General features: G+C 37.1%; 2 protein-coding genes across 5 annotated transcripts; both read right to left on the reverse strand.

Moving 5' to 3' along the window:
* Window positions 1–2,128: 2,128 nt before the first annotated feature.
* Window positions 2,129–12,037, reverse strand: LOC110825617 (transcriptional corepressor LEUNIG-like). Of its 3 annotated transcripts, none has more exons than XM_022056086.2 (18): window positions 11,668–12,037; window positions 10,508–10,605; window positions 10,280–10,389; window positions 9,711–10,028; window positions 9,547–9,635; window positions 9,325–9,412; window positions 9,170–9,245; window positions 8,584–8,633; window positions 7,501–7,803; window positions 7,214–7,387; window positions 6,649–6,891; window positions 5,820–5,937; window positions 5,340–5,449; window positions 5,026–5,184; window positions 4,191–4,367; window positions 3,970–4,086; window positions 2,870–3,076; window positions 2,129–2,597 (listed from the first exon to the last, which is right to left on the reverse strand). In XM_022056086.2, the coding sequence occupies exons 1-18, from the start codon at window positions 11,697–11,699 to the stop codon at window positions 2,454–2,456; spliced, it is 2,613 nt and encodes an 870-aa protein (XP_021911778.1). In that variant the 5' UTR covers window positions 11,700–12,037; the 3' UTR covers window positions 2,129–2,453. The 3 variants fall into 3 exon arrangements, with proteins under 3 accessions (XP_021911778.1, XP_021911780.1, XP_021911781.1); XM_022056088.2 differs by having other exon boundaries at window positions 4,191–4,346; window positions 11,668–12,033; XM_022056089.2 differs by lacking the exons at window positions 10,508–10,605; window positions 11,668–12,037 and having other exon boundaries at window positions 9,711–10,057; window positions 10,280–10,388.
* An 8,268-nt stretch (window positions 12,038–20,305) lies between these two features.
* BASS2 (Sodium Bile acid symporter family) lies at window positions 20,306–25,631 on the reverse strand. 2 transcript variants are annotated; one of them, XM_022035322.2, is made up of 13 exons: window positions 25,375–25,631; window positions 25,066–25,180; window positions 23,962–24,085; window positions 23,830–23,871; window positions 23,632–23,745; window positions 23,440–23,502; window positions 23,151–23,278; window positions 22,185–22,266; window positions 21,802–21,853; window positions 21,553–21,650; window positions 21,280–21,438; window positions 20,784–20,873; window positions 20,306–20,608 (listed from the first exon to the last, which is right to left on the reverse strand). In XM_022035322.2, exons 1-13 carry the CDS (start codon window positions 25,484–25,486, stop codon window positions 20,531–20,533), a joined length of 1,257 nt encoding a protein of 418 aa, XP_021891014.1. In that variant the 5' UTR covers window positions 25,487–25,631; the 3' UTR covers window positions 20,306–20,530. The 2 variants fall into 2 exon arrangements, with proteins under 2 accessions (XP_021891014.1, XP_088063976.1); XM_088207850.1 differs by having other exon boundaries at window positions 21,280–21,471.
* Window positions 25,632–27,886: the final 2,255 nt, after the last annotated feature.

Below are 27,886 nucleotides of genomic sequence, written 5' to 3' on the forward strand. Positions count from 1 at the left end.
ATTAAATCGCGATCGAACGGTCCAGATTCAATCTTGATGGACAGTCGAGATTAAAAGGCAAAGGGTATAAATACCCCCACCCACACCTGACCAAAGAAACCCTAGCCGACAGTGCTCGCCGGAGAAAAAGAACTAGACGCCGGAAGAGCCGGCCGCCGCCACCTGCCGCCGCACCGGGGAAGTTTCTGACCGCCGATCGAGGTAATTTTTCTCCCCCTTGCTCGTTTTTCGACGCTGAGTCCGCTTATGGCCAAACCGGAGCCAAACCACAGGCTAAACGGCCAGAAAACCCAGCTGAAACCCAGTGGCACTGCCGCGCCCCTCCTCGGTTTTTGCCTCCGATGAGGCCCTTTCCGACCTCTGTTTGATGCAAATTTTATACCACTGTGATCACCGTTCTTTTCTCTACAGGTTGATCGAGCCAAACATCAAAATGCGACTCACGCCGGAGGAGCCGCCGCACCCGAGAGCACCGCCGCCGGTAAGTTTCGATTTTTCGTGATTTTTCGGCCCACCGAGAGCCCTAGGGTTGTTCTATCGCAGGGACCGATGCAAGCGTGGCCGAATTCGACCGAAAACAGCCAATCCGAGGCGAATCGCCGCCGCAAGCGGCGGCGCCGTCGCTGGAATTGCGATATTGGCTGAAAGGGGCCCTAGGTTTAATTTGGGATTTTTTGGGACACGTGCAGGTACCAGTAGTGCGTTTCAATTCTCCGGAAAAAATTCATGAAAAATTAGGGACAGCCTGTAGGCGCACTGTAGAGCCGTATTCAGACCCCGAAACAAGTAAGTACCCCTCACCCTATTTCCTATCACGATATTAAAGCTAAATAAATAATTAAACTCTACTGTGTGACTTTATAGATGTATAATTGATTAAGGTTGCCAGTGGAGCCCGAGTCTGATACAGTGTCGATCTGTTATTGTTTGATCTAATTTTCAGTATTAAATGTAGCATGATGTTTGATGTAATTATGTTATGGTCTCGTATGCATGAATCATGGTTTCTTTTATTATAGTTTGTATTATGGTGAACCCGGTACTGTATTGTCTTATTTGGTGTCAATTACTGGTTTACATGTTGTGTATGATTGGATGATTGAGATTAAGGAAAAAGGTAAAAAGGTTATATGAATTGATAAGTAGAAAATGTGGACAGCCTCACTAGATATCCTGGGAGATGGTGGACGGACTGGGTCCGTAGGGAACCCTACGGGGAACGTGGTCTCTCATACCAGACGGGGTATGGAGACCTTATGTGTTTTGGCGCCCATACTGAACGGGGAATGGGGACGGCCCGTTTCACCCTCATACCGGACGGGGTATGGGAACGGCCCTAGAATCAGGTTATAAATGTTAAGGGTTCACGGGTAGCGAGACCCCTATGGATCCCCATGGATACTAGTAGACTGGTAAATGAGGAAAATATGTTGTTTAATGATTGAAATGCAAAGGCGTGGTAAGTATTATGTTATACAGTTCATATGATTTCATGATGATGATAATGTTATTGTTTTCATATATTGTTTTATGGATCTCGCCGAGGTAAGTAGACAGTAAAGGATTTTATTACTGATAAAAGAATTTGTTATAAATTATGCTTCATTGGTCTTTTTGTGTTTTCTACCCACCTTTACCTCCGTGGCAGTGAGATATTGTGATGTCTTTACTGGGCTGGTGTAGCTCATTCCTTATTTAACTATTTCATATCAGAAAGACATTGTTCCCGAGCCCGTTCCACAGGAAGACGGCGAGGGGGACGCCTAAAGACTCCGTAGTTATATTTATAATTCTTATTTTCGAATATCTCTTTTAGTTAGTTTGTTCTTTTATATTTTGAGCACGTTTTTGATTTTGTGTAAGGGATGTTAATCAAAATTTTTATTACGATTCCGCATTTGACATTTTTAATACACATATTTTATTTTAAATTTTCGGGGCCGTTACAACCCGCCGCCCAGAAATCACGTCTGAAAGTGTAATCTGTTATTAAAAGAAAAAATAAACAAAAAATTCTCTTGACAGTTACTTAACGTTTATTTAAAAATATGAAGTTTTAAAAAAAACTATAGGAACTGAAATTAAAAACAAATAAAAAATAAAAAAAAATAGTACCAAGTATACGATGTGGGTCCCAGGTCACAAATATCCTTGGGCAAGAGTGCCAATGAGATTACAATTATAATTTTTAAACAGTGACACCTGAATTTCACATATATGTATGTGTATCTATCTGCAAAAAGAGTTTTGTGTTTCACTCTAAAACCAATTGCTGCACATTTCTTAACATCTCTTTCCCGCAACTAGGTTGGCTTCCCCCTCAAAAAGGAAAGAAAGAACAGCAAAAAGAGCACCCACCCAAAAATTTACTGAATCCTAGTTAATTACATTTTGTTAAAGATCCATTCACAGATTGACAAAAATGTCAGCAAAACCAGAGAACGCAATCAAAATCACTTCCAGAGCTTGACACACTTGTCATGACTCGCCGAAGCCACCATTCCCATAACATTTGATACTGCCAAACAAGATACCAGTCTCTCATGTGCAGCTTGAGTCATTGTCTTGTTCTCGCTCATGTTCCAAAGCTCTAGCGTCTGCAAAACAATACATTACTATTGCAAATCAAGACAAAGTCCCAGGTAACACACACCTGGATCAACCCTCAATCCATGCTGCCTTAAAATAAACATCTATAGTTCTTTGTTTTGCCAACAAAATTCAGCATACTTAGGTAGTTAAATAATTTGACATGCATAATATGATGATAAACGATAACCAAGGTGTATATATCTTAGCATTTCTATGAACTTCAACGTTCTGCAACTATAGGAATAGTTATGAATGTTGATTAAAGTTGTAAACTTACCTCATAACAGCCAATGACCAACAGAGAAGGGTAAGTGGGATGGAAAACACAGGTGTGGAATTTGTTGCCACTGCAGCTCAACTCATGAATGCATTCCCCTTTATTGCCAGAACCAACTGTCCACACTTTAACCAAGTCATCACTTACTGATGCAAGATACTCTCCGGATGGATCCCAGCAAATGGAATGGACAAGGCCTTTATGACCCTGTAGTGTAGTCACATGTCATAAATCGAAATACATTATGACTGAATAATGGCTAGTTATTCCATGTAGAAATTCCTAAACTACAAGGAAACTGACATATGTAATAAGAAACACTAGACAACATACGTAATAAGAAATACTCATAAAGGACTTCCAATCAAGTAAATGGAAATTATAAGAATCACTTGTAAATGCTTCCGTGCAATTCTCCTATATTCATAAATTCATTCTCTATTTAACCAAGTTGAAGCCCAAAACACAAGAGAGAGGAAGGGAGAGAATGCAGACCAAAAGGAAAAAAATGAAATAAAAAGGAAAACAATGAAATTATGAATGCTTTCAATCAACTTCATTGGTGGACAATAGAATGCATACTTGAATTCCAAACAATGAATATTGTTACTCAAAATAATCAAATAGCAAGCAAATTATTTTATATATTTAGGAGCTAGAGAATTGGCTAATAAAGAACAATCATCAAAGAAAATCACTTTCACTGTTGTACAAAGCCTCCATTCTTGTGTCAAGATATGCCCCGAAAAGCTTTATGCAAACAAATCAGACTCAACTAACAAAATTCTTAAGGGAAGTATTCATGGGGTAATAGATGTATTTTCTAGGCATTCAAAGAAGCCACAGAAGCACTTAAGACCGTTTTTCCCTTTTAAACAGGAAATCATTTAAGTCTGGCACTCATTACTCTCATTAAACTACAATATAAAACAAACCAACAACCTTGGGCTTAGTGCTTCTGTACTCTCCCATCACAGTGGAAGAGGTTGAATAAGGGGTTTGAATTCCCAACAACTACAAAGAGGTGGCATGGCCACTTAACCAAAAAAATTATAATATCAATTAAAGAGAAATAATGATAAAAAATATCATAAACTTACTTGCAATTTAAATCTGCAGACTTGGGTCTCTACATCAAGTATAGAGATAAAATTATCTGCAGCAGCTGCAATAATCCTACCAAGACGAGGTTGAAACCGGATCTGTGTTGCACCACCCTACCAAATGGAAAAGAGAATAAAATAAACCAACAGAAACTGAAACAACTGTTACAGAATGAATATAAAGTTTCTTTCAGAGATGAATGACAACATGTTTATACTTTGAAAACTCCAGCGCAACTGCCATTCTTGATACTCCAGTATCGGATCTCATTATTGTTATCACAAGAGCAGATAAGGTCCTCTTTGCTAGGATGAAAATCCAATGACATTACAGCTGTAGAATGTCCAGTGAAAGTGCGAAGAGAGTAACCAGGCTGCGAAGCACAAAGATGGGTCTTCAATAAGGAACCACCAGAAGTTAGCACAAAACTTGACAAAGACCAAAAATAGCAGAATATATACACATTTTGAACTTGTTGCTGGACTGTCCTTTTGCAAGACAATTGTCTCCATAACCAAGAAAACAAAGCGTAACCACAACTACAGAAGTCAATTAGCTGAATGGAGGTATTCACTTTCCATAGTGATCCCACACCGAAAGAAACAAAAACTAAACAGTTATATTCAGAGCCTTTTTATAGCTGAAGACATCATAGTGAACTTAAAGAGAGATTTTCCAAAAACTAGCAGACTATTAGTTCTCTTGGGCAACATAAAATGGAGACCTAATCAGCATCTTCAATAGGATTATTAGATTTACCATGCATTCACTTAATTTGTTCCCCTCAAATATTTCAGTAAATGAGATATAATCCAGAAACAATTTACAGAGCAACACGTGTATTCAGTAAAACAGGCCTCACCACAACCACAGAAGTTGGTCAGCTAAATGGAGCTACTCACATTTTACAGAGTAATACTCCATCCAAAGAAACAAAAATAAAAGGGAATACATAGAAAAGTTCTCTTAATAACTCAAATTTCACTCAATCAACAAAAGATCTTGCAAAAAAATTCAGGTAGACCGTTTAAGTTGAGGACATGCTTACTAACATTATCAACATCCCAAACCCTGACTGTTTTGTCAGCTGAAGATGTAGCAAGCCTCGACATGCTTGGGCTGCTTGGATTAAAACGAACATCAGTAATCCATTGGCCATGCTCCTCAAGGGTAGACTTGATAGCAAATGACTCTGTGCTCCATAATACAACCTATAGTACATAGAAGGCTCTCATGTGTCCACAGCCTTAAATAAACATAGTAATGATGAAAAGAGCATCTAGGGCTCATGTGAATCTGCTATACTGCTAATATCTGCTGAGGATTCACAATTGCACTTCATCCAGATCAACATAATGAATCATACCTTCTTGTCATGCCCACCAGTAGCCAGCAACTTTCCATCGGACGAGAAGTGACAACATTCAACTTTACTTGTACTTGCAGAGATACGCTGGATTTCCGTAAATGTCAAGCCTGATATCAAATTACTAATGTCAAACCCATGGGCCCAATTTATAAAAATACAGAAGTTCGGATTCTTCTAAATGTTTGTTTCAGAAGTATTATCTTGTGTAACAGACATACACTCATTTCCCTTCACTATTATTGGCATACTCATAAATGACTGAACTGTACTGATCAGTCCAGTTCTTTCTTGAAGTAATAACGAACGAGGATACCAGATCATTCTATACCTGTTACACGAAATAATTTCTCATATTTTCTGTCCATCAACTCTCTATTACAAACCCCCCAGCCAACCATTAATAAATAGAGAAAAACAAAGAGAACATGCACATGCACACAGGGTTCATTTGGAAAATAAGAAATTTTTAAAGCATACCTTTACTAACATCCGCAGATTGGCCAACTCTATCTCTAGGATCAGCATCATCATGAGATAAAAAAGAATCTACGTTATCATCCAGAGTCCCATCATCCACAAATCGGTCCATACTTACCTGCAATTAATTATCTCAGTTATCCCACTGTGGAAATGTGTGGTAATTACTATTCCTTGCAAATAATTAAATAGAATCAAGAAAAGATCATATTCTGAAATTTTTCATTAACTTGAGTTACGAAAAATGCTTGATTGGAGCTATTTTTATTTCCACCTTCTATTAATTGCACTTTGCAAGAGAGATATTAAAGAGTCACACGGGAAATATTCAGAAGAAGCCGAGAGAAAATATGGAAACCACATCAAGGTAGCTTATATAAAAAAAAGGCTTCATCTTCCTCCTTTAGAAAAGAACATAAACAATAGTCATTCCCTTATACACACACCCAAATCCCTCTTCTTTGCTAGACATGCACCTTCCAACTCTACTGTATATTTCTCTTTCTTTTTTTTTTTAATATAAAGTGTGAAGTGTATTAATATCCGGGACCAAAGGGATTTCAACCCCTATATAAAATATTCACTATATTTCTTTAAACTTAACAATTAAATATTCTAATTGATCTACCAAATTTTCTTTTATTTAAAACTCAACCTCATTAAACTTATGAGAAAAGAGCAAGCTACCATATGAACTCTTGGAAAGTGACTAATACAGAACAAAGACAAGCACGATCCTAGATTGTGCAAAGCTTTAAAAAACAATAAATCCAGGTAGAAATTGACCTAACAAGCACAAAGATATTACATTAGAAAAATAATGACTTACCAATTGATTTGGTGCTGATGTAAGGGAGCCCATACCATCAGAGCCAAACATAAGCATAGGCTTAGAGGAACCACCAGCAGCTGTTAAAGTAGGCATAGACATCACATCTCCTGGTGTGTGAGTCGAAGGGGATGAAGGTGAACTTGGAGATGGTCCAGTGGTGTTTGCAGTCCCTGAACTATTTGCAGGACCTGAAGAGGACACTGGCTGTTTTCTCTTTCGCCCAATTTGACTTTTTGACACCTTAATCAAACAGTAAAAATTATCACAAGTTAGTGATGGTTAAGGGTCTTAAACTTGTCATACCAAGAACAAATTTGGCGTTACGAACTGGAAAATTATATGTATCCAGAAATAGTAAGATCCACATACATACTGGTGTAATAGTAAAACGGTCAAAATATGGAAAACAAATCCTCTGTTGTTTGGCTTGGTAATCGGACTAATATCAGGTTTAATAGCATTATAACATACAAGATATAATCATAATACACATATAATTTTAAACTCAGAATCATTTGGAATCAGCAAATACTTGCAAGCTAAGAAGACTATAATATCATGCCTGATCATTTCCCTGAAAGGTATTCGACATGCTACCATCCACACTCATATTGCTAGCACCAATCATTTTATCGTGTTGCTGAAGGATTGAATTCTGAGATTGTTGGCTTGAAAGTGGAAGCTGTGAGTAGTTTTGCTGCAACTGACTGTTATTCTGCAATTGCTGCTGCTGCAACTGAGAAATATTCAAGCATACATGACCAACCATGAAATTCAGCTCTTATTTAAAGAAAAAGAAAGAAAAAGGAACTAATACTTAATCCTAACTGCAGGAAAAGAAAATAAAACCTTAATCAACATCTCAGTATCAGCACGAGGCAACATGGGACAACCAGGTTGCATAGGCGAGCCAACATTAGGAACTAGGTCACCAGGTGAATTTAATGAGCCATCTTTTCCAAGATTGATGTTATGATTGTTAAGAAACATTCTTAGTTTTCTGCCTTCTAAATCATTGGAAGATGAAGATGTCAAACTTCGGTGTGCCTGAAGCATAAGTTGCTGTTGTAACTGAAGTTGACTTAATGGCTGAGAGGGTGACATCAAAGACTTTTGCTGCTGAAGAAGCCCAGATCGTATTTGATCCAGTCCCTGAAAAGATTTCAAACCAGTCATCTGAGACAAAACCCAAAAACATCCACCTTAAAGGAAAAATATCTTTTAACTGTCATCAGACAAAGATTAAACAGAGAAACAGAATAACATCAGCTTTGAATAACAAAAGTGTTATGCATTCAGCAAACAATAAGAAACAGATGATCTGGGATTTTGTATTCTAGCTAATAGATAGAAGAAGCTGCCGAGGAAATTATTTCTCAGTGCACCTCAAAAGACAAATAAAGTCTTTTGACAAAGCGACCTCATTCATAAACATTTCAAGATATCTCCATAAACTACCATAGGAATGTTTTCCTTCATAAAAATCCACAATGCAGATTCCTATTAGAAACAAGAATTTTGCTCCAACAGCAATTGAGTAAAAACAAAGATTTATAGAAGGTAACCCAAAAGAAAGATTGCCATAAAGAAAATTTGAGATTAAACCAGGAATACCTTTTTTTTCAGTAAGAGATTAAACCAGGAATACAAAATGCTAGTAAAAAACATCCAAACGATTTAGTTCATTTGATAATACAACATAATGCCTGAACAATACTGTGTATTTTATTTTAATAATACAGCACAGTGCCTTTGACCAATACTATGTAGTGTCAATGTATTTTGACTTACTAAGAACTCATTTAAGAGTCTAATCAGCATTTGGGTGCCGAATAGCCCTTAAAAAACAACTAATCTGGCGTCATGACCATCCACCATGATAGAAAATGAGTGCAGATATCTATAGCTGTCACCTGGTTAAAGAAAACTTACTGTTAAAGGCCACCCTTTCAGTGTCAAGTTGCAACCACCTTGATTTGATCCTGAGATAACATCATAATAATAATCAAAACTGTCAAAAATTATAAGTCAAAACGAAATTCCAGAACCAACAACTTGACCACGGGTCCCAATTTTTCAATTACATTTTAGTTCTCACTGTTGAACGCTAACAAGGATATTTAACAACTTCCTGAAGTTTATAAAGCACCACTGAGGGACGCAGAGAAGGAGACCCGATTCTTTAATCTATATAGAAGAATTTTATAAAATATAATTTTTATCAGGAAAAATTGTTATCCCATTCCAAAGACATAAAAAAAGACTTTTGTGTCATAAATTTTAACATCCAGGGAATGTAAAATGATTGACTTAAGTATTTTAGCAAGGGAATAATAAATCCCAACTATTTACTAGCAACAAAATGACTGGAAAATCTGCAGTTGTCAAATGATGCCGATCGTTGTAAAAAATTTTACCCCTAGGTTTTATACCTGATGAGAAATAGCAAACAAAAGTCGCGAGAATATTGTTTTAATACATAAGCAAATATTAATATGCAACAACAAAAGATCAGTACCCTGAACTCCAATCAATGATCCCTCTGTTCCAGCAACTCTAGGGTTCATCACTGAGTTCATCTCATTCTTTATATCCTGTTCAGTATCACGACATGGCAGAAGGTAAGAAATGAGAAATAGAAATATAACATGAAGAAGGGGAAAAGATCATTACCTGAGTAGTTACAGAAAGTTGCTGCATCCGATTTTGATTTTGTTGAAGATTATCCGGAATACCTCCTGATGTATTATGCAAAGTTTGCCTGCAAACAATAAGTTCCACAAAAATCAAATTTCAAGTCAGTCATATGCAAGATCATAGAGAATGCTCTAACTAGAATTCAACAAAAATAACATATGGAAATATATATTTATATGTATTTTTATGGAGGAATACCCAGGTGGTTGACCACTCCCAGCAGCTCCTTTTATCATTGAAGCCTGATTAGGATCCACAAGCTGGCCCATATTGTCTCCCAACCTTGGCTGTATAATCATTAGATGTCAAAAACTGTAAAGATGTGAAAGTAAAAGAATACCTAGTCATCAATAACACAGTACCTTTATAGCAGCATCGTCCATAGAATCCCTCTGAACAGGAAGCTTTAGCCTGTCCTCGTACATCTTTGTGGCCAAGGCACTGGCAGTTGCAGGGCTCTGCACCATAAGAGAATCACCGCCAACAAGACCGTTGCCAGAGCCATTCAGAAGCTGGGCACCATCTCTTCGCCTCTGCTGCTGCTGCTGCTGCTGCTGCTGCTGCTGAGCATGCCTTTGCAATAAAAGCTGCTGCATCTGCATCTGTTGCTGCTGCGGAGGCCTCTGATGCTGTTGTTGTTGTTGCTGCTGCTGCAGCTCCCGAGCTTTAACCATTTGGGTCTGCTATTTCCAGCATTATTATTCTATGCCTACCAAACCAGTACTCCAAAAAGAAAAGTATAAACCAACAAATTTTCTTCATGAAAGAAGTTAAAATGAAAGCCAAAATGGTAAAACATCCTAAGCATACACAGTACACCTTTTGTACCCCAAGAAATAAAATCATCCAAACATCAAAGCACATTGTCACCAGCTCTTTCCCTTGCAACTTTCAAAGAAATAATAGATGAGATAAAAGCTAATAAACCCACCTCAATGTATGAAGCAGCAGCTTCAGAATGCTTCTCATTTGTGCGGGCAATGAATATGTCCCAAAAGACAGACCACCATTCGAAAAGAAAACCACCAGGGGCATCAATAGCTGGCACATGTTCAAAGAAAATTTAACATTAATCAAGTCATAAGAAGAGAAAGTAAAAACTAGAAGATTATATTACATACTGAAACTGTTTTCCTTTGCATTGTTCATGAATGCCTACCTACAGGATCTGTCGAGACTTTGCCTTCTGCTTGAAAGGCCTTGGCAGAAGCATGTAATTTCCTCTTCATAAGATAATCATATATATACACATCCAACCTATTATCCAAGGGAAAACGAAAACACAACAAATAGATAAAATTTTCACACAAGAAAGATTGTAGACCAGAGGCACATGTTACAGATACGCGAAGCTCAAACCCCAAACTCATATAAACTGATGTTCTCTAAGTCAAGGGGGAAAAAAAAGCTACAAAAACAATAAAAATCATACTGAAATGCAGTCCTCTGCCCAACTGAACCACGGAAGCAGAATTGAACTTATATTTTTCCATAATCTAGAACAAACAACTCACTAGACATAAATTTTTAATCCTCTTCACCTTTGTTTCAAGTTCCTGAGCATTCCAATACATTAAGCTTATTTGATTGTCCTAACAGCAATGCAAAAGAACACAGGAAAAAACGAAGCAAGCAGATGTGTTCAGTTTCCATCTTAAACCCCAGTGTTATCAACTAGAGAATACGATCTTCATAATACCCTGACGAGTTTTTGCCTCGGTTAAACTAAACAGAGGACTTCAGATGTAACTGAATGATTAAGATGAGCAGTGAACCCAACTTCCTTTGCTCATTTTCGTGGTAAACCAAAAAAATAAAAGAGCAAATAGAAGATGTATTCAGAATTTAATGACCAACGGTAGAAACAAAATAAAGATGAAGACAACAAAAACCATAGATTATTTTTTAGTCTATAACTATACTCGAAAACAAAAGAGTAGCATGGCCGAGAATAAAGAAACCGAAAATCAAAACCCCATCTACAAACAACCCCATAGACAGTAAATTAATCAATAACAAACCAAAAGGACTAACGAAAAACAGAACATCCGTGGACATAAAATGTAGAATATTTCCGAATAGAAAAAAAGAAGAAAAGCGGGATCATATGTGAAAAAATTCAGATAAACAGAAAACCCAGAAAATCTATCGTCTACCCATTTTACCGGACATCGCAAATGGCAAAAATGAACAAACAACAAGGAAATGAAACAAACCGCCAAACCATAAAAACAAGCTCCCGTCCCAAACGAAACCTAGAAAAGCCGATAACCTTAAAAGGAAACAAGCACCAATTACATTAAAACGTGTAATACTCACATTTTATCAGCCTCCCAGTTTGTCTGCGACATGTTTATAGTAATAATTAATAGCAAACAACCAAAAACCTCGAAAACCTCCCGCTGAAAAGCAAGAATGTTCCAAGAAACAGGCAATTCTCCCAAGTAAAAGACTCCAAGAAGGAGACGAACTACCCGCTTCAGGTTTCCCCGAACAAATGATAAAACAAAACCAATTCTTCAGTCCGTTCCCTCAACTCTTTTTCAGTCTTTTTTTCTCCTCTTTCCCTCGAGAAAGTTTTAGGGCGTTTGAGGGTAAACTTCACACGCAAGATGCAGACAGTTCTCGCAGAGAGTCGCAGGCGTTGGTTGCCATTTGCATTGACCGGGCCCCTTTATAGTCAACCTTTATGACGTGGACCTGAACACGCACACAAAATAAATAAATAAATGAAAATTCTTAAAATAAATTCATCCTTTTTATTATACTATATAATAATTGTAAAGCTAAAATTTTTAATAACATTCACGGTTTATACTTCTAGAATGCGTAAAAATAAGAGAAAACCGCTTTGGTGGGGATTTTTTTTCTTTGGAAAATAACGGGAAAAAACAAAAGAAATGGGTGAAAACTGTGAAAGTGTCGATTGTCAAAGAAGACGAAGACGAAAAAGAAGAAAAAAGTAAGGAGACAAGAAAGGTGATACACGCAGGTGGCGATGGTGGGGCATTCGAGTATGGAGAGAGAGAGAGACGTTAAACAGTGCAAAGTTGGTGAATGACGAGGATAAACGTTTTCTGATGATTTGCGAACAGAGAACGAAAATGAAAATCATGCATGAAAAATGAGATGTCTGCTCTGCCTTTTCTCCTTGTCCCGCTTCTGACGTATGCGATTTGTTATGTTACGAATATAATTCTCAGTATCATAATTTTTTATAATTTTTGTGTTTTTGTTTAATATATATTAAAATTTTGAATTTAAAAAAATTTTTAGTAACGAATATTCTTTTTTATAAATGAATTTTTAAGAGGAAAAAAAATTCCTCGTGTGAGATAAAATCTCTCACAGGTGGGAGAGAAATTTTTGGGATTGTAGAACACTTTAATAGCTGTCTCTTCCTTTGGTTTGATGGGATCGGCTTCCCATTTTCAAAGCCTTCAAAATTTGGCCTAAGACTTTTTTCTTTATGGATCAATCATTTAACACAAGATTAAAAGTCTTCCTTTAGCTTAGACCCATGATATTACTCCATCCATAAAGTCTGAATGGATCATGAGCGGTTTTCAAGTCTTACTTGTCTCCAAATGGTGTTATCATAGACCAAATCATCTTAAATTCCACTTGGATGGGCGATCTATGCTTAATGAGACCTAAATTGTGGCATTTTAAGCTCATGAGGCCATGGTTTCCTTTCTAGCCGTGAGCTTTCAAGCTCGTAAGGTTGTGGTGGCGACCTGTAGTAACTGGAAAAAGGGAAAAGAAAAAAAAAAGAAAATTTGTTTGGAGGAAACGACGCCGTTTTGAAGAGGAGAAAACGACATCGTTTTGAGTAAGCTGGTAGGATATAAATGGAGGTCGGGGAGGAAAGAAAAGGGGAGGAAAAAAAAAGAGAAAAGCAGGGAAGAAAGAGAGCGGGAAGGAGGAAAGAAGAGAGGGAAGAAGGTTCAAGAAGAGAAAGAGAGGGGAGTCGGAGCGGAGAGGAGTGAGAACGGAGAGAGAAGAGGGCCGTGGACGGCGAACGATGCGATCGGCAAGAGGAAGGAAAATGGAAATGGGAGGTACGGTAAAAACTTTGGTTGTGTAGGTGTTGTGTGAGTTGTGATGTTATTTGCAGGTTGTAGAGGCCAGGTAGTCCATAGGTAGCTGGGCGGAGCTGAGAGGTGGAGTGTAGGACGAAATGACGGAGGCGTTCGCGGAGGAGGCTGTGGGAAGGAGAGGATGGCATTGTTGGGGCGTAGGGGAGATCCGTGGGAGAGAGGGGAGGTCATGTGAGGAGAGTGTGAGCACAGAGGGAAGGTCACTAAGAGGAAGAGTGAGTAAGGAAATTGGCGTGTGTGGGGGATCCGAGATGACGAAGGGAATGGTGTGCGAGAACGGGAGTGCGGAGGGAGTCGCGAGCGGAAGGAGCAGGAAGAATGACTTCGGTGAGTGTCCAATGAGAGGGGTGAGTGTGGTGAGTGTGACAGTAAGAGTCCGGACTGTGCGAAGGAGGGGACCATGGAATAGGAATCGATATGTATGAGGAGTTTCGGGTGAGGGAAGAGGTGTATGAAACAGTAGGGAGAGGTAGGTTTAGAGGGGGATGAGAATGTAGTTGCTGGAGATGGGGATGGCACAGGAGGGGATTGTAGAGTGTGGTTTAGGGTGGGAGAGTAGGGGCGCATTAGTAGTGGTGTAGCGGGAGTGTGGTGAGGGGAGATAGGTTGGTATAGTTGCTATAAATTTAAAGATTGGTGAGGGAACATCGCCGACATATGTGTGAAGTGTTGGTGTGTGTGACCTAATAAGGTCAAGAGGTAGAGGAGTAAGCATGGGTCACCGATGTTGGTGACGTGAGATAATAGTACTGGTGCGTGTGTGTGGCCATTGGGGTCGAGAGGTGGATGAGTGAGTATGAATCACCGATGCTGGTGACGTGAGATAATGGTATTTGTGTGCGTGCGTGGCCTATTGGGGTCGGGGTGTGGAGGAGTGAGCATGAGTCGCCGATGTTGGTGACGTGCGAAAACGGTATTATGTGTGTGAGTGGCCATTAGGGCCGAGAGGTGGAGTGAGTATGAGTCGCCAATGTTGGTGACGTGAGATAATAGTACTAGTGTGTGCGTGTGGCCATTGGGGTCGAGAGGTAGAGGAGTGAGTATGAGTCACCGATACTGGTGACGTGAGATAATGGTATTTGTGTGCGTGCGTGGCCTATTGGGGTCGAGGTGTGGAGGAGTGAGCATGAGTCGCCAATGTTGGTGACGTGCAAGAACGGTATTGTGTGTGTGAGTGGCCATTGGGACCGAGAGGTAGAGTGAGTATGAGTCGCCGATGTTGGTGACGTGCGAGAACGGTATTGAGTGTGTGAGTGGCCTATTAGGATCGAGGTGTGGAGGAGTGAGCATGAGTCGCCGATGTTGGTGACGTGCAGTAATAGTATTCGTTTGCGTGTGTGGCCTCTTGGGGTCGAGGCGTGGGATGTGAGTTGTCGATGTTGGTGACACGAGATAGTGGTGTGTGTGTGTGTGTGTGTGTGTGTGGCCTAATGGGGTTGAGGGGTAGAGAATGACGTACGGGTAGTCGATATTGGTGATGAATATGAACAGGGGCGCTTAGGGTGTGACTTCGGCCGGGGAGTCACTTTTGATAGGCAACCCGAATAGTCTACCGGGATAAGTGGGGCTGGTGTTGTACTAGGGTAGTGTTGAGGTAGAAGGTAGGTGGTATAGACAGGGTACTTATAGGGGTACTGGATTTACTGTTGTTGTATGTGTTATTGAATAGCTGGTCTTTCGAAATAGGTAAATGACGGTTAGTTGTAGGGTGGTCCTAAGGCATGACTTGGGTGGTGTAAGAGAAATGCATATAAATATACTAAATTTCTTATCATTGCATATTACACCTGCAACTTGATTTTTATCGTATTGAGTTATGTGAACTCACTTCTTGTCATTCACAGATAAAGTAGGGATGGAGCCGGGATCTGAGTTACTGGTTACGGAGCCTAGTCTTTAGCGCCATAAGGCAAGGGTTTCTTTGTGGCGGGTTGCCGTCTGTAAAAGTTTATCTTAGTATGGATATTGACTTGCTGAAAATGTATGATATGGTATTATTATTTGATGTATATGTAGACTGCAAGTTTACATTGGGTTTGAACAATGAATTGTGGACAAGTTTTATTTATATGGGATGCTATGGGTATGAAATTTGCGTGTTGGGTCATAGGATTGTTTATCTTACACCGTTGGAAGAAAAAAAAAACGGGGCGTTACACGACCGGTGGTCAGTCTCCTTCTCGGGTGTCTGATTCTTCTTCTCCGGTGAGGGCAGGTGAATTATATGATAAAATATTTATTTTATTGTAATGTTTCGATAACCACCAGGAGACAAATTTATTACCTATCTCTCTATTTCCAAATGTTATCCACATACAGTGAAGTTTGTACAATTTTTAGTTCAAAACTCATTGTATTTCAACAGAAACTCAAAGAATGATCAATTTCTCATTCACAATTTTTCCTACACCATCAAGTATTTGGTTACAAGTGAACGGTGTATGATGTGTATGTGTATAAGTGCAATACTTTCGTCTCCTCTAACCCAAGCTCTTCTATTACATATTATACTCCATTGATGGAAGTTTCGTTCCGGACTTATCCTTCACCACATTTGGAAATAGTAGAAAGTGAGCACACACAAGCCCAGTAAAACAAATTTCAAACTTAAAACACAGTGTTGGTAACCAATCTAATTCCTACCCAACTTTTTTCCATTCGTCCACTTCCTATCCTCCAAATTGTTCCTCAATCTACTGCTACTATAACCTACATTTCCTCTAAATTTCTGCACCTTCCCTTTTCTTTCCCCATCTTCCACGACCTAAAATGTTCGCACTCAATCCTGAACACCTCTACGCGCACTATTTCTGCCAGCACCATTCCCATTAATTTTCAGCTCAAAATCACAGTAACCATACTCTAGAAACACCACAAGGTATTTTTTATCTAACTTCTATGCATGGCCCAACCATTTGTGAACCCACACACCCACACAACCATCTCACAGGACCTTCCAAAAACCAAATAGAAAAATACACACGTATACAGTCACCATGTTGGCAATCTGACCCCTCAACCATACATTACACATAACTCCGGCCATCTACTGGCCTCACATACACATGCAACTGCCTATATTGGCTTTTTAAAATACCATCTCATGCAACACCGGCCCTCTTTGGCCACACACACGCAATCGCCTTTATTGGCCATCATACACGCACTGTACATTATCAGAACCTGCCTTACCGCATGTTTTTCTTCTTATCGGCTATCCTAAGGCCACACACACACAACCGCCTCTATAAGCCACCACTCACACAAAAACTTTTCAAAACACACCTTACTGCATATACCTACCTCTATCGACCATCCAATGGCCACACACACACACAATCATCTATACAGGCCACTACACACACAAACTTTTTAGAACATACCTTACCACATAACTACCTCTATCAATCATCCAATGATCACACACACACACACAATCGCCCATATACCAGCAATTCAAATATATAAACCAATAAATGCTTCCAACACACACCAGCAAATATAACAACAGAAAATCATATTAACACAACTACCAGAAAATTGAATGCATTACACATGCATATATCGGCCATTAACCGGCCACACACACACACACACCAATGCCAATACCGGCAACTCAAATATATAAACCACTGTCGTAAACATCAACATACTAGAACTATAAACCAGCAGCCTCCTCACTTTTGTTTCCTTTATTTTATATTTATTTATCAATTTTTGCTCGCCAGTTTTTATTACTCACTAGGTTGGACAGACCTCTACACTTACTCTTCTCCAATTTCCCTTAGGTAGAACCTAATTACACTTCTCCTCAGTTCACACTTATGTTTAATTTCCTACTTTTGACCTCTCCCAATCAGATCTACACTCCAGTCCCCTAATCACTAGCCTAACGAAGTTCTACTATCTTAACCGTCTTCCTCACCTAGGTTAAGTCAAATCACTCCTTTAGATCTCATATTTCTACCACACTCGATTATGTTTTTCCCACGTTCATATCTCTAACTAGATAACCTTTCTCAACAAAATCTATTCCCCAACAGGTTCTTACTTCAATCCATTCCAAGTGTATTCAACCTACTACTCTAGTTCAGACTGTAGTTTCCTTCCTCCACCACTCCGATCATATTGTCCCCTTAATTATCCTCTCCATTTTTTTCTTCAAACTCAATAACCATTTGCAATCAAAACCTGTAGAATTTCTGACATATATTACCACAATAGAGTTTAAAATTCAAAATCTACTTACCTCTTGTTTTCGAGTGTGGTGTCGGATCACAGTGATGGACAAACAACCTCCCTCTTATGTGGTTGTACTCTGATGAGGTCTCTCGCGCTACCTCCTCCATGTTAGCCTTTCGAGAGTCGTTTCACCTCTTTTCCTCCTTAGTCGAGCTTCCTACCTTTTTTTTCTACTAACCTCACCCTAAGGCCCTGTTTGGATAAATTTAGTGATTGGTAAATATATGGTAATCACAGTGATTTGATGATAATAGCACATGATGAAAATGACAAAAAAATTTATGTTTAGATGATTATATATCAATGTATGTTAATGACGGCTGTTTTGTTTGGATGATAGGATGATATGATTGTATTTTCAGTCAAATTACTAATTTATCTCTACCTTATTATATGTAATAGTAAACGATATATAAGAAGTATGTAATGAAAAATAAAAAATAAATTATATAAGAATATAATTAAATTTATATTTAAATAAATAACTAGTAAACGTAATCAAATTAAATTTTTATATTTGATAAAATAAATAATTATTATTTATATTATCACATTAATTTAATTTTAATAAAAATAAAATTATTTATATATTAAAAATAAATAGTTGTAATTACATATTATTATATTCAATCTAAAATTATTTCAAGAAATAAAAAATTAAAATGTGTTTGAAAAAATCATTTATTTAGGAGGGTATAACGTGAATTAAACATATTTTATGATAGTACAATGACAAATACAATTATCTGTCCGTCACATACCACCGATTCGGTAATTTTTAAATTTTATTCAAAATGTGTCAGTCGAATACCGTTTGTTATCATATCATCAAGTTAGAAGTTGAAACAGATAGGATTTCATTACGTTTATGAAATACTAAACATTAATTGACTATCATTTACCACTATTCAAATAGGAGGAAAAACCCTTGTTGTGTTGCATATGAGAATGAAGAAAAGGGAGGCTATTCATGCAAGACCTGAGGTTTGGGGCTCAGGTGGATTTTTTTTTTTTTTTTATTGGGCCGAAGGAGACATTGGGCTTGCTGGGTGTTACGTTTATGATCATTAATATGTATGTTATATTTAACAATATTAAATTATAAAAAAAAAAAACAAAATTAGACGTTTTGTCATTAATTATTATTTAGTATCTCTTAATATAAAGAGTGTAACTTCTGTTTGAATATATTAATTATTTGTTCGCCATTTAAATATGTTTTCTATATTAAAAATTCAACGTCAAGTAATTTAATTATTGAATTTACTTTTATTATTAAGTTAGGATTCTTTAAGTATATTTCACGTTAGAAACTGATATATATTTTTTTAGTTAGAATATATAACTATTTTTGTACTTTAAAAGATATATAAATGTGTAACACTTTTTAATTAATTATAAATTGTAATTCTGAAATATAAATTTTAGTAAAAATTTTGGAACAACTAAAAAAAATTCAGTTCTAAAATAATCTAGAAATTTATTTATAAAAATTATTAATCCAGACACTTTAATATAGTTTAATGAATTAATGGATTTAAAAAATATATAAAATATGTTATGAATGATATATTTAAAAAAGAAATGGAGAAAAAGACAAAATATGTTCCGTAATCAAGAGCCTTTCTGGCAACAGAAACCTAATCATGGTGTAGGGAAGTGGTGTATGTTTTAACTTAACGCCTAAGTTATCATTCGGATATATATATATATATATATATATATATATTTAGTTTTTTGTTGTTGAATTTAAAATGTTTATAATAAAATTTATATTTGTTAACTATAAAGAATGTAAATTAATTATCTATATCATTATTGTTATGATTTATTGGTATCTTTTCTTGTTCTATATAAATTAAAATAATATAAGTTATAATGTAATAAATAAAGATACCATATAAAATATATATTATTTTGTGGTACAAGATGATGTATTATTTTAAATTAATTTTTAGTAACCAAGGAGAATAAGTTTGACATTTTCTGTATTTTGCTTCTTCTTTTTTTTTTTTTTGTTAATTTGAGAATGTCAAACTTTAAATAAACGTACATATTTCAAAAGTCAAATAATACGGAGTTTCTTCTTTTCTTCTTTAAATTTATTTATATTCTTGATTGGTACCTTATTTTATAAAAACAAATAAAAATAGCATAAATAAAAAAGTTATTGGTTACATAAATTTATTATAATTATTATTAAATAACTAAATACATATATTGATAACCATATATTCGAATATATATTATCTCATATAAATAAATAAATAAATAATATCATTACAATGTGCTTAACCTAATAACAACTTACTTTATATACATACATTGCATTTATCTTTGTAATTATTAAAAATTTTATAACTTAATATTACCATTCACAGCCTATAAATCAATTGTGATAAATGTAAATGTAAATTACTTAATAAAAGAAATATAAAATTTCACCAAAAGTTAATAATTATTAATTAAAAAATTATTCTAATAACTCTCTAACATCTTATCATTAAATATCTAATATAAAAAACTAATTAGTATCACTTAAATTGAAATAAAATTCCAACATATTAACGCGGTTTAATATGATACCAATAAAGATCCAACTTTATAATAAACTATAAACCAAAAAACCCATGTCTTTCATAATTTATAATTTAATGTTTCAAAATTGAAATAAAAACACTTCTCATGAAATTTATTTATTCCAAACCTCAGCTGTCTTCAAAGATTACTACAACTAAGTTCACCAGGGAAAAATTTTCCATTTGAAAAGAATTTTATGCTGTGAACTGTTCAAAAATCCTTCTTAAGGAGAAGAAGAATCATTACTAGGACTAACAATCTTATTCTTTGAAGTCATCCTTATCATCGACAGGTATCGGCCTGTTCCTCCAGAAGACAGCCAAAGCGCTTCCACCAAGCTGCACGGAGTCAATGAAAAACAATTATATTCAATGTTGAAAATCTTAACACCCTGTTCGATTCAGTTCTTATTTAATTTCTGACTCCTCTTAACAAAGAATTAATTCGAGGACTTGCAAGAAGTTCGGGGGAGGGAAAGATATGGAATAGAGAATTCGGATGGAAGAAACATACCGCCATGCAAACAACACTAACTGCAGAAGGTACAGCTACAAGAGGGTTTGTGAAATGTTTCTGTGCAAGTAAAAATCCAAGTGCAGAGCTCTGCATGCATAAATACAAAAGGGAAACAGAGTTTTAAATTATATAGCAAGTATCAGGGATTTGAAGTTCTGATTCATATAACATAGAAATAAGTATATAAATTTAGCAAGATGCAGAACAAGAGTCTGAGAAATTTGGAGCTTCATACAAGGTAACTGCTCTTAAACGGCTTCTCAGTGCAAATAAATTGTCATATACTAATCTAACATTTGGATCAAATATGTTCTATGTTTATTCTAGAATCAGCCTTAAAAACTGTCTAATAACCAGCACTAGCCAAACCAAAAATATCCAATTATGTAAAAGAGTTAATTTTTTAAAAATCCTAATTGACCTAGTTTTCGGTAACTGTTAAAACTATTAAAATAAAATGATATTCGACAACAGCATAAGACATCTTGTTTACCTGCATTCCACATTCTATAGATATAGTACGAGAAGTTGATTCACCGAATGATATTTTTGAAATCCAATAACCAAGAGCAAATGCAGTAGCATGTAGGATAGCCACTGGCATTATAAGTTGTGCTCCTTGAGTTTTCAACACTTCCGAGACTTGCCCAATCTTACAAGAAGGAATTGAATTAGCTGTTTCCATCTAAAGCAAAATAGTCTAGAAATTGAGATGCATATGCTTTGACAACAAACTATGAAGTGTATGGGATATCTCAGAACTTACAGGGCTTGCACAAAGCAGAGTTGTCAGAATTACTCCAATTAGCGGAGTCACAGTGATTATTTTGGCAGTGAACTTCGGAAAGAATTCATTTGATAACACTGCCACATAAAGGAGAAATTACAGTGAAATTATTTACTTCCAGATCATTTTGCACTTTGAGATGAGCCATGATCTGTATACTACAAAGAAAAATGTCTTATATCAACCGACCAACTGTAACAGATGGAACCTGTAAACACACGTTAGTACCTCCAATAACTGTTGGGACCAACACAACCTGGAAAGTACTAATAGCCAATCCCTGCAAAGATGTTCAGAGAATGCAAATGTCAAAGTAGAATCACCACACATTAACTTGGAGTAAACTGAAAATCTTAATGACTCATTGACTCTTAGTCATTAACAAATGCCCTACATATGTTTGGTACTCTCATCACCTTCCAACTGATATATTAAAATAACTTTCACTCAGCAAAACAAATCAATCTAGTGCATGGACAAGAAACCACAGAGAAGACCTTTTTTTCCCCTTTTTTTGGAGGTCTAACCTATTGGATATGCTTTTTGGACTATTTACAACCTGAAATCTGGAACTCAAACCAAGGAGTTATAGAAAGCATGATTGAACTCACCGCAGCATCAACTGGAACAAGCTGACCAGCAAGAAGCTTGGTAAGGAGCGGAGTCATCACTATAGCTCCAATAGTTGAACATCTTCAGAAGTTCCACAAAAATTATGAAACATGAAGATCATGTTATTTACTGATCAACAAAGTATAAAGAGGGTATAACACAGAAAGCTCAAAACATCAACAGTCAGTAAATATCAACTGCATGGAAGTGTTTCACTGCATACGTGCAGACTATCAAACCTTGATCAAATATGACCCAGAAAAAAATCCAAAATTTTCATTAGTTTGAGGGGAGAAGTATATTCAACACCCTAGAAAGTGTTTTGGCTCGTAAAAGCCATATTAAATTGCCAATAAATCATAAAAGAAAGGAACAAAGTTATTTCAGCAGATGAAGTTGCAGGACACCTTTCAAGTATCAAACAACAACTTCGAGGCTGCGACTATGGTGGCAGAAAAGAGAGCAAGACAACCCTATTATCAATTGTTAGATCCCTTTAAATATAATTATATGACAATTACATGATCTAACTGTTAATATTGTAAACTATGGAGGGGCAGAGTAGTCTCAAGTCACCATGGACAAATCCCAATTTCATTGTCCTCCTTTAAGAAATAGGAATAGGCAGGTGAACAGCAGCGTAAGTTTCAAATGCAAGGATTCTGACTTCTCCCCTAGTATGAACACCAGAAAAATACGATGTAAGGAGCATATTAAGAATTGACCAACAACCATTCTTCCTGAAATATACAATAATGTTTCTGAAGGTTCTCATAAAACTTTTCAAACATTGGTAATAACAAATTTGATTGTGTTTTCCAGACTATGAATCAGCTAGCAGCAAAATCTAAGAACCAAAGAATCTAACTGATAAAAACATTCTGCTTCTGGAATGAAATATTTCTGGAATCCCAGAAACTCTACAATCCAGTGCATTTGAACGAAGGGATGAACATTGAGCTTACGTTGTCATAAGGACAGAAAGAGCTACATTCCCCTTTGATATATAAGTGGCAACATTTGATGCCTGACCTCCAGGGCAGCATGAAACCAAAATCAAGCCAGTGGCAAGAGGAGCCGAGAGTTTAAGACTCTGAAAGTTATCAAAAGATAGTGGAAGATCATAAGTTCATCCCAGGTTTCTTCTGTGATCAAAATTGAACCAAGATTTCATAGATAAAGAAATGCTAATAAAGACTGACTAAATCAGTCTAATATGAGACGTTCATTCAGCAGAAATTGATGGACAAATACCATTGCAATTACAAAACCTAGCACAGGCTTGATCAAGTATTGTGCAAGGAATCCTACACCCACCTGCAAAAAACCAAAACTCTACATTGTTGAATAGGTAAAATGAAGAAAAACAAAAAAAAAAATAACAAAAGTGGTTCACATATTCTGCTAGTAAGCTACAATCTTATTTGTTAATTCTTTGCTTCTTACAGTCCATGGATTACGTAGACATCGTCTGAAATCTTCAAAGGTCAGTGTCAAACCCATTGAAAGCATAAGGAAACCCAGGCCAAGGGTGAACAGGTCTGTCTCCAACCAAGTCACCTGTGAGATACAAAAACTGTAACTAGTTAGAGGGTAGTTGCCCTCTCGGTTCCCCAAAGCAGCACAAAAGGACAGAAAACTTACTGCAGCTGGCTTGTATATACCAAGAATAGTTCCCAATATGACCTGTCCACAAAATTGAAGTTCAACTGTGACATTGCATAAATAAAGTAAGCTGAAAATTTTTCCAGCATACAGACTATTGGAAACACATACCCAAACTGGAAAAAGTGTTGTCAAGGTTTCAATTATTCTCTCGTACTGGGTCATCCCCCTAGGAGTGCTACTTGGGACATCTCCAGATATGTTTGTCGCTGCCTTGCACAAAATTTGGGAGCTCCTAAAATATAAAGATCATTATTATTACGCTGTACAAGATTTTACAGATAAGAGTTTGTGCACCAAGAAGAGATGGCATGTAACCCGACGGAAATCTGACAGCACACAAGTTCAAAACCTAAGGCACTAATACTAAAGCTCAAAGTGCAGCCCAAGAAAGCATCATTCACAAGTAGTATATAATGATAATTATCAAACTGAATTGAAAGCTAGAAAAACTAAGGAATTCCCTCTCAAAAAGCTTTAGATTGAAGCCCATAAGAAATGCTTTACAATAAACAGAGTGATTAAGATTGAAACACAGTAAATGAAAGTCTAACAAATTGCTCGGCTGATAACATATTGGATAGGAGTCTTTCAGAAACAGCCGAAAAAAATATGCCGACTGTTTAAGACATTCAGCTTGCTGCCAACAATGTGATATGTTAGAGCCAGTCTTACTAGTCGGAAATGGGAATTGTGAACAATCAGGACATATCAATTTATTCGACCTTGCACAAGGAGAACTACAAAGCTTTTTGATTCCCCCATCATTAAGGCCTGAATACATCAGTTCCACATGATTAGAAGAATTAGTCAAATATTATAGTAAGGCTATTTTTAACAAACACCAAATAACTTTTAACAGCTATTTTAAGAGTACTTTTAAAACTCACAGCATAAATTACAGCCACTCCATATGCACACTTAATATTTTTATTATTCATATTAAAGCTGTGTTTGGAACAACTGAGAGAATGGTGAGTGAGCTTCTTCAAAGAGAAGTGTGCCGGAGCCTAAAGAATGACTGAGTGAGTTTCTAGTTTCTAAATGCTTTTCTTATTTCATCAAGATAGTTGTCAGACCTCCAATATTTTGGTGCACACGAATCCCAACCACGATATGGTGAAAGGAGATACTCATTATTCGAACTACAGAATATTCAAGTTGTCTTAAAGAAGTATAACCAATTGGTACTGTGGCCTCAATCTAATGAGATACCTCGAAGCTCTGGGGATGGATGAAGAGACTGTAAGAGCAACAAAAGGACGACATTGCTCGTTTTGGATGGAAAAAGCCTTTCCATTTCCAGGCGCAGAAACCACCCTCCTCAGATCTGGAAGATGCAAATCAGAAATTATTTATTAAAACAAAGGTGAAAATCAGGCGCCAAAACCGATAAAAAAAATTATTCGAACCACAATCAAAATAAGTAGTCGAAGCACAACCGGAACAAGTACCGGAACCATATCTGCAAACAAGCACCCAGAAAGTAAAAAAGGCATATGAACAAAGACAAACGAAAGATACCCAGATGAGTTTTGATCCCCCTAGCACGAAAGCAAGAAGGGGTTGCTTCATAGGGAGCACACTTGGCATTGAATTTACAATCTTTAACGAGAACTCTGGAGATAGACGCCATGGAAAGAAGATGTTCAAAGTAGCGAAAGAAAGGGGTTTAAGGACAAATAATTTTGAGGGTGATCAAAATAAACATGAGATATTGATGTGTGTTTAGTATGTAGTGCTCTCCAAAACGGCAGGAGATTGTGGATATTTTTGTGTGTAAATGATGATGCCGTGGAGACCGAGGAACCACACAAAGCGCGCATTGAACTCAGCTCAATCCAAATTCTTGCTGAGTCAGTTCAAGGAGCAAAGTCGACTGTTTTGTAGAGTGTCGTGTTGTGGATCCTGTCTGGGTACATCCCCATCAAAGCCCCATGAGCTGAGCAGAAAAGGGAGAGTGTTTATGGCCACCAATTGTTTGACAATTTTCACGGAGAAGAAGAAAGTTGTGGCTACATTTTTTTTTTTTTCCTCTTGAAGGGATTGAGAAAATGAGATAAGTATTACCCATATTTTTATTTAAATTAAACTATTTTCCTTAAAAATCAAACTACTCTAAGTCGATAAAATAAAAATTACAATATTTTTCTATGTTTGATAAATTGATATATTTTTTTTTAAAAAAAATATTCTATTAAAGAATGCAAAAAACTCACTTAGAAAAATAAATTATAAGACTTCAACTCATAATGGTTTCTCGTACTCATAATGAAGTATGTAACGCCCCGTTTTTTTTTTTCCTTTAATTGTAACGGCCCCGAAAATTTAAAATAAAATATGTGTATTAAAAATGTCAAATGCGGAAGCGAAGTCAAAATTTCGATTAATATCCCTTACACTAAAACCAAAAACGTGCTCAAAATATAAAAGATCAAACTAGCTAAAAGAGAAACTCGAAAGTAAAAGTTATGAATATGACTATGGAGTCTTTAGGCGTCCCCTTCGTCGTCTTCCTGCAGAACGGGCTCGGGAACAATGTCTTCCTGATCTGAAATGATTAAATAAGGAATGAGCTACACTAGCCCAGTAAAGACATCACAATATCTCACCGTCACGGAGGTAAAGGTGGGTAGAAAACACAAAAAGACCAATGAAGCATAATTTACCACAAATCCTTTTATCAATAATAAAACTTTTACCATCCACTTACCTCGGTGAAATTCATAAAACAATATACGAAAGCAATAACATTATCATCATCATGAAGTCATATGAACTGTATAACATAGTACTTATCACGCCTTTTATAATTCAATTATTACACAACATATTTTTCCTCTTTTACCAGCCTACTAGTATCCATGGAGATCCATAGGGGTCCCACTACCCGTGAACCCTTAACACTTGTAATCAGATTCCAGGGCCGTCCCCATACCCCGTCCGGTATGGGCGCCAAAACTATAAACCTCAATACCCCGTCCGGTATGAGGGTGAAACGGGCCGTCCCCATACCCCGTCCGGTATGGGCACCAAAACACATAGGGTCTCCATACCCCGTCCGGTATGAGAGACCACAATCCCGGTAGGGTTTCCTACGAACCCGGTCCGTCCACCATCTCCCAGGATATCTAGTTAGGCTGATCACATTATACAATTATCAATTTACATAACCTTTTCATTCCCCTTTTCTTCAGTCAGCATCATCAATTCACACGCAAACAAGCAAAACAATAATTTATGCCAAACAAGACAACATACAACATCGGTTTCTCAGTCATTCATCCCATAATCAATAAAACAGTAAAATATGCACACGAAACAATGAAATGAAAACATCAGACCTCATACTGCATTTAAAACTGTAAAATATGCCAAATAACAGTTAACCGACAAACACACTAGACTCGAGCTCCATTAGCAACCTTAAGCAATTTCACACATTCGTTGATTCAAGAATTACCGTTTTATCATTATTGAACTTTAATACCGTGATAGAAAATAGGGTGAGGGGTCCTTACTCGTTTCGGGGTCCGAACACGACTTCACAGTGCGCCTACAGGCTGTCCCTAATTTTCCCTGAATTTTTCCCGGGGAACTGAAACGCACTACTGGTACCTGCACGTGTTCCAAAAAAATTCCAAATTAGGCCCAGGCCCCCTTTCGGCCAATATCGTAACTCCGGCACGGCGGCTCCGCCGTGCTCCGGCGACGACGCCGCCGCAAGCGGCGGCGATTCGCATCGGGTTGGCCGTTTCCAGCCGAATTTGGCCACACTTGCATCGGTCCCTGCAATAAAACAACCCTAGGGCCCTCGGGGGGCCAAAAAATTACGGAAAACCGAAGCTTACCGGCGGCGGTGCTCTCGAGTGCGGCGGCTCTCCTGTGAGGTTCGTGTTTTGGTGATTCGGCTCCGATCAACCTGTAGAGAAAAGAATGGTGATCACGGTGATATAAAAATTGCATCAAACGGAGGCCGGGAAGGGCCTCATAGAGGCAAAAACCGAGGAGGGGCGCGGCAGCACCGCTGGGTTTC

The sequence above is a fragment of the Carica papaya genome, chromosome 7 (genome assembly GCF_054855325.1).
Source record: "Carica papaya isolate Zhongbai chromosome 7, ASM5485532v1, whole genome shotgun sequence".
In the NCBI taxonomy this organism is placed as follows: Eukaryota; Viridiplantae; Streptophyta; class Magnoliopsida; order Brassicales; family Caricaceae; genus Carica; species Carica papaya.

Bases quoted from the DNA above. Each gene is read 5' to 3' on its own strand.
- LOC110825617 (XM_022056086.2), bottom strand. From the start codon at position 11,699: ATGTCGCAGACAAACTGGGAGGCTGATAAAAT. The intron at 5,185-5,339 runs GTATGATTCATT...TATGTACTATAG, and splicing joins CTGGTGGGCATGACAAGAAG to GTTGTATTATGGAGCACAGA. The intron at 3,077-3,969 runs GTAAGTTTATGA...ACTACACTACAG, and splicing joins TCTGCAGATTTAAATTGCAA to GGTCATAAAGGCCTTGTCCA.
- BASS2 (XM_088207850.1), bottom strand. From the start codon at position 25,486: ATGGCGTCTATCTCCAGAGTTCTCGTTAAAGATTGTAAATTCAATGCC. The intron at 23,872-23,961 runs GTATGTGTTTCC...TTTTGTGGACAG, and splicing joins CAACACTTTTTCCAGTTTGG to GTCATATTGGGAACTATTCT. The intron at 20,874-21,279 runs GTAAACAAGATG...TTATGCATGCAG, and splicing joins CTATAGAATGTGGAATGCAG to AGCTCTGCACTTGGATTTTT.